The 7135-nt window shown below is 33.3% G+C and overlaps 1 protein-coding gene across 1 annotated transcript; it reads left to right on the top strand.

The window, feature by feature from the left end:
* Positions 1 to 1424: 1424 nt before the first annotated feature.
* Positions 1425 to 5326, top strand: LOC110895023 (WAT1-related protein At1g70260). The gene is made up of 7 exons (XM_022142281.2): positions 1425 to 1829; positions 2127 to 2171; positions 2457 to 2573; positions 4013 to 4256; positions 4391 to 4549; positions 4645 to 4796; positions 4884 to 5326. The coding sequence occupies exons 1-7, from the start codon at positions 1624 to 1626 to the stop codon at positions 5020 to 5022; spliced, it is 1062 nt and encodes a 353-aa protein (XP_021997973.1). The 5' UTR covers positions 1425 to 1623; the 3' UTR covers positions 5023 to 5326.
* The last annotated feature ends 1809 nt before the right edge of the window (positions 5327 to 7135 follow it).

Here is a 7135-nt window from a genome sequence, read left to right as displayed (position 1 = left end):
AAAGAGTTACTATTTCAAAAAATTGAGTTCTTAAATGATGAACAGAATCAGTTTTCATATTTTACCGTTAACCCATTACTACTATATATTACTAAATGAATTGAAATAAGTAGTAATTTTAATATTATAATAATATATAGCTTTTTTAATACTTTTATTATTTTAATATTATAATAATAGTTATTTTCTTTACTTTTAAACTTTAATCATTTTTTTAATATCAGGGGTTGGGATAAGTTTGGTGTCAACTGGTATCGAACTAGTACTGGTATTGAAAATACCGGGACGGTCCTGTTCGGTATCAGTACATGAAGGTAAAAACCGACACTAATACAGAAAACGCCAAAAGTTGGTGCCGAATTGATATTGGAAATCTTTTGGTTCGGGAAACTCAGCGTTGCTACCCGGTACCATTTGGTCATCCCTGATCACGGTTATCGTACGAACAACGGTATCGTATAACTTTTTTTTGTTGATTTTCTTCAACTTTTAATTTTTTCTTTTTTTAGTTTCAGGGGTAGGGATGAGCTCGGTGCCAACCGATACAGAACACCGGGTTACGGTACCGGTATATGAAGGTAAAAAACGGTTGTGAACCGGTAGCAGGAACGGCAAAAGTCGGTACCGAATTGGTACTTAAGATCTTTCGGTTCGGCAAATTTGGTACCGGTACCCAGAACAATTTGCTCATCTCTGACCACGTGTTTCATACGAACAACATCGTTACCATACAACTTTTTTGTTTGATTTTCTTTTGGTTATCTTTTCAGGGCCGGCTCGGGGCCCGGCAAACCCGTGCCGACGCCCGAGACCCAAAATTTCAAAGGGTCCGAAAAGTCTTTATAAACTTATATATATTTATTAAATTATATATTTAGTATATTTATCCGTTTATTATGCAAGAAATATTGGTGGTGTAATGGCAAAAACCATCTCAAAATAATGTAAAGGTCTCAAGTTCAAGTTTTTGCTCTATAACTAAGTTTTTATTTTTGTAATTCATTTACCCTTAACCATAATTTTGGGCCCAATTCTTTTTGTTGCCCGAGGCCTAAATTTTTTCAAGAGTTTTCGGGGACGGCTCTGTATCTTTTAGTGTTTTTTTATACATTTTCTTTTTACTCTTGTCAGCAGTTCTGTTCGCAACACGCTCGTAATAATTTCAAAACACATGTAAACGCAGACTAAATAAGAAAAAAAATTCGCCGCAACGCGTTGCGGCGAACTTCTTTAAAGTTTGCATAATTTACATCAATTAAAAAAATATAAAGCAAGATAAAATAAGTATACCTGAACAGATTTAAATACTCTCGTTTGCGTAATTGATCAATCAATCATATATTGCATATAATCATCGTGGGTCCTGATAGTAAAGAAAAAAAAGAAGAAAATAAAAATAATGATCCAAATAGGTAGATTGCCTTCCCTCTATGTGATTGGGTCACTCGAGTTGCTGCAAAACCCCAAGAGTACCTTCACCATTTCCTCAAGGGTTACTCTCTCTCACTTCAGCAATTTAAACCTCATTCTAACCCACTCCTTTTAAACTTTGTCTACAACAAAAATCTTGACTATCTATCTAGAGAGAGAAACTAGATAGCTAGAGATAGAAGGAAGAGATCAATGGAGAGGAAGCTAGGTATGATGCTTGGTGAAGTGGTGCCATGCATGTTAATGGTGTTAATGGAGTTTTGCACCATCGGTTTAACCATCTTGGCTAGCACCGTCTTGTCGAAAGGGCTAAGCCCCTTCGTGTTCGTCGTCTACACCAATGCACTTGCTTCCATCTTTCTTCTACCTTATAACACATTCATTATCAATAGAAACAAGTTAGCCTCTTAACTAACTTAATTTACTCATATATATAAGATGATCATTTAGATGTATTTTCAATTTCAATTGATATATCTTTTTAAACAATACTAATTAACCAATGAAATTACATCGAGATAGAAGATAAACAGCTGCGTCACTACCTCTTTTTAATAGCAAAACTAAGTACAATCCTCGATTGAAAATATATCTAGCTAGATCATCTCTATATACATAGCATGAATGAATGAATGCATGCATGAACTGAGAAAAATATATACTAATCGTTGCTTTATATATTGAGTGTCTTGTAGGAGAGACGAATTTATGCTACAATTTCTTCTTCTTGGATTCTTTGGGTTTGTATTCTCTATCCATCTCTCATTCTCATACCATAAAGTTATTAATATTGAATAATATAGTAATTGATACGTGGAAGATGGTGATTATTATTGTAAATAGTTAAAGTTAAGAATGGCCAAGGTTCTTATGTTTTCCATATATACTAACCTATGATAAAACTAAAAAGTTCTAAATAAAGAATAATTTGCTAGATAACATGAGGTATATAATCAAATTTAATTACCGGTTTGATACACAATTATGTACACATGTTAAGTAATGTATGTTGGTTATTGTTGTAGGGTGACGATGGCACAAAATCTAGCGTTTGTTGGATTGACTTATAGTTCTCCAATCGTTGCTATTGGAATGACCTGTTTGATTCCAAGTATTTCGTTTATTCTTGCTGTTCTTTGCAGGTTGGTTTAAGTTTTATTATTTTATTTAAATCTAAGAATGAAAATAATTTGAAATGCTTTGGTATCTAATCATACGCTTTTAGAACAAGAACTTTATGGAAAGTAAGAAAAGAAATGAACTATGATCAGCAAATTATTTAATCCACCATATATTAAGTTTGATTTGGCCATAAGCACTTCATTGAGTTTATGAACAAATTAAAGTTCTTAGTTTTTTTTTTTTTTTTTTTTTTTTCATTTTAAATCTTTTTTTTAATGTTTCCTATTCATGAACTGCGTAATACCAGTACGGGGACATCTCGATCATTATATTTTACAATTTCAAATTATGAACTAGTTACAAAAGAGATTATTAGTGGCATGAATACTTATATCTTTATTATCACATCATTCTTATTTAGTTCTGACAAAAATATTTAATCAAACACAAAATTGTAAAGATAAAGAATTTCGTTATAATAATTACAGTTATTAAAAAAATAAACAATTTGTTAATTTAATTAGAATACTTTGTTGCGAGAATACACAAAAGAAATCTAATACTATGTCATTAATTTTTTTTGATATTAAAAAGTTATAAATAAGTATGAATGTAACGATTGTTCCTGTTCGTTTACACATATATGCGTAGATCAACGGCGTAAAATCAAAAAAAAAAAAAAATAGTTTGATTGTTCTTTATGTGTAGACAAAACATTACAAAACAAAGAAATTGTGAACAGTTCACTTTGATTGTTTATTATATGTAGGTAAACGTGGCAAAAATAATAAAAAATGAATTAAGTTAATTAGTTTGATCTCAAATTTGTTTATATAACCTATATATATTGTGTGTAAAAATATATACATACCTATTATTATAAAAGAAATTTAATGGCTTAGCTCTTCTGCTTGTTCCATTAAAAATTTAGTGTTTTGAAATAATCATTTCAAACTTTATTTGTATTTGAATTTGAATATAAGTGAAATTGTTAAACTAAGTTTATATTTAATTGATGATGATAAGTCAAATGTTATTTATTAATTAATTAACTCGATTTAAAATGGAATAAAAGAATACCACGAAAATTAGATTCATAACTGGTGGCTCTCAAAGCACCATGGAAAGACAAAACTTACGTCAGATTTGTTTGCTCTCTCCTGTGGTCATGAATCAAAACATATTAAAAGACAGAAAATGACGTCTTTTCAGCTGGTTAACAATACATACGGTTACTAATCATCGTATAAATAAATAAATATCTATACCATCGAAATTTCTTAAAATATAAAGATCTATGGCATGGCTTTGTGACATAATCATAAAAATAGTCTCGACCCACAACACAACTCTAAGATCAGTTAAATATAGTTTTTCTTATTAATTTATATACACAATTAAGGATTTGTTAATTTATATACACAATTAAGGACCATTTCACACTATTGATTGTTTACAGAAAGACAAACGTTGATTTAAGAAGTTCAAGCAGTCGAACAAAACTGGTGGGTACGTTGATATCAATCATGGGAGCTGTAACAATGATGCTCTATAGGGGTCCAGTGGTGAAGGACCCTTCAACTCATCTTCAACTTGCCACTCCTCGTTTCTTTGTTTTCTTATCCAGAAATGAAAACTGGCTTCTTGGTTGTAGTCTTTTCGCAGCCGCCTCCTTTTCTTACTCAATATGGAACATTATACAGGTACATTTTGCTTGCCGCGCGATGACATATATATAAATCACTAACCAAAGCGACAAATGAAATCGCGCACGTGTGTGTATATATTGTTATCCAATATTTAACATATATACTTGTATTTTGTTTATTTTTGGCAGGTGGGAACTCTCGAAAAATGTCCAGACGTAATGACGATGGCTTCTAGCTATAGTTTATTTGGCACATTTCAATCTGCATTGCTTGCTTTGATAGTAGAAAGAGACCCAAATGCTTGGAGGTTGCAATTTGACATGGGACTCCTTGTCATCGTCTTAACGGTAATTAGCAACCTTAATTATTGTATCGTTATACATGGTCACTATTTCAATGTACCATATTAAAGATTTGGTTATGTGTTTTATGTTTCAAATAGGCGATATTTGGAAGTTTAATAAAAAGCAATGTACATATATGGTGCACACGAAGAAAAAGCCAGTTCTATGTTACTATGTTCAAGCCTCTTGGTGTTCCAATTGCTGGCATGTTTGGTTGTTTTTGCTTTGCTGAAACATTTCATTATGGAAGGTATGAACGAAATACTAATTATATTAATAAATGTGACATCTTGACCTCTTCTTTTACTGATTACATAGTTTCACTATGTGAATGCAGCTTGATGGCCGCAGCGATAACTGGAATTGGATATTACACAATGATGTGGGGTCAAATTAGAGAGGATGAAAGTAGTATGGGCAAAACAGATTTATCGGAAGAGAGAGCCCCTCTTTTGAAACAAGAAGATCAGGTTTAGTTTAGACTTTTACAAATATGTATGTATATATTATAAGCAAGGGTTTGTTTTAGAGGCCCCATGAGCATGTACTATATTAAATGTACATTACCATATCTAGTATTTAGTACGATCAAGATTTTATGTTTTTTTTTGAACGGTGGATTTCTTTACTCCTGTAGTGTAGTCTGTGGGACTCGAACCCAAGACTTCCTCCTTCCAAGGTGTTTCCTAGTTTTCTTATTTGTGATCATATGTAATTACTTAGAATATTTTGTTACTATTGGAGCTTTTGGTGTATTTGATGATTTATGATGAAAACAAATTATACATATAGCAAAATTAACATTTGGAGAAGGGTTGGACTCTTATGTCTTATCATTTGGAGACTGATAAAAAGACTTTCCTTGTCACATGCGCATTAGAGTGAATTAGACGAATCCTTTATATGGTAAACATTTAGAAAATAAAACATATTTGATCGTTAAAACATATAGTGTTTGTATCAAACTATGATTTCAATTGTTATAATTACTATATGATAATAAACCAAGTGAATGAACAGTAAACTTCAAGAGGTATTTAGGGGTTTTCTTTAACACACTAAAAACCCCACCGCTCCCATTCAGGCCGTACAAAGAGAGAGAAAGAGCATGCGGCGACGGCGGGAGAGAGAGAGCGCGACGGAGGTAGAGTAAGCTAGAGAGAGGCGCGGCGGTGATGGAGGAACCGGTTACGGTTCCGGCCGACGGTAATGTTGTCGATCGTTGCTGAAAGCAAACTTGACGGCCGGGGGTTCTAGGGTTTGTGACGGTATGATCGGTAGTCTTTGGTGGCGGCGAACGTGGTTTGTGACAGAGAGCAACGAGGTATGTTAGATCGGATGCTGCGCCAGCTCTTACAATGACGACGGTCAAGCGGTTAGGGTTTCGACCAACTTCCGGTAAGCCCTTTACTATTGCATGTTCGTTATTTGGTTAGATCGGGTGTCCCTGAACCTTAATCCGACGACTAATGTTGGTTGGATGAGTAGGTAACATCCGGTTAGCTTCCGACGAGGATGCGGTGAACGGGCAGGCGAAGATTCCGGTGAACAGGTTAGCACACAACACTCACAAACCATTAGAACCCATACACTTGGTTTATTATCATATAGTAATGTGTGCATCAGATTGTAGTTAAGTTAAATATATAAACCCACTGAAATTTGGAATGAGAGATAAAGAAACAAAAACAATTAATTAAATAACAGAATCAGAAAAAAATATCATTTGAGTAGAGTAATTGTTTTGAAGTTCAATATACAGAGTATTACGTGAGCTTTTTTTGTGTGATTTGAGTGTTTTTCTTGGGCCTGAACCAACAAATTTTTTTGTTTAGCATAAATTGAAGTTAAGGTAACCTCAGAAACAAATACTTTTTTTGGCGAGTTTTACATTGAGTCAGTTGAAAAAAGGGTCCATTTGGTACCAAAGGCAAGTGTAGATAATATAGTTGAAATGATAGTTTTGTTAAGAGTAGTTATTTATATAGGATTTTGATGCTCGTAACTTTTATGATATGTGTAACTGATTTGATGTTAAGGACATTACCACTGGTTCCAGATTACGGAGGGGATGATGGACACAACGGTGGCGGTCATTTTTGAGGGTGAAATACTTTGCCAAAATATGACACAGAGGATACTTGCCATTAACTTCCAGGTTAAATTATATATTGTAAACAAAATAGTTAAAAACTTCAGTGAGTTGAGTTTAGATGATCAATCGCATGAGTGTAATTCGCATATATTTTTGAGAGTTTGAATTCTTTATTATTGGATTTTATTTTATGGATTGTTTATATTTTACTCTGTTCTTTTCCTCTTTTTGCGTTTTAGTGATTTTATGTGATGTATAGAGGGGCAATCGATTCCAACCGAGCTTCGAAACGAGGATGCTGCTCTTTGTTAAGCGACTGACCTTGAAGATGAACGCACTGCAGGTACGGTTCATTCTATATCTTATATATAGTTAGTTATATACAACACACTTTTGTGTTGGGTTTGTAGCATAAGATAGATATATTTGCTTTGTTCAATCTGGGCTTCAGGTTGGGCTTAGCAATCGAGTTGAGTTTGGTGGTTAAAATATAA

This window comes from Helianthus annuus, chromosome 12, assembly GCF_002127325.2.
Source record: "Helianthus annuus cultivar XRQ/B chromosome 12, HanXRQr2.0-SUNRISE, whole genome shotgun sequence".
NCBI classification, from domain to species: domain Eukaryota; kingdom Viridiplantae; phylum Streptophyta; class Magnoliopsida; order Asterales; family Asteraceae; genus Helianthus; species Helianthus annuus.
Note: the sequence above shows the minus strand (reverse complement) of the source record. Positions and strands in the feature narration are given on the sequence as shown.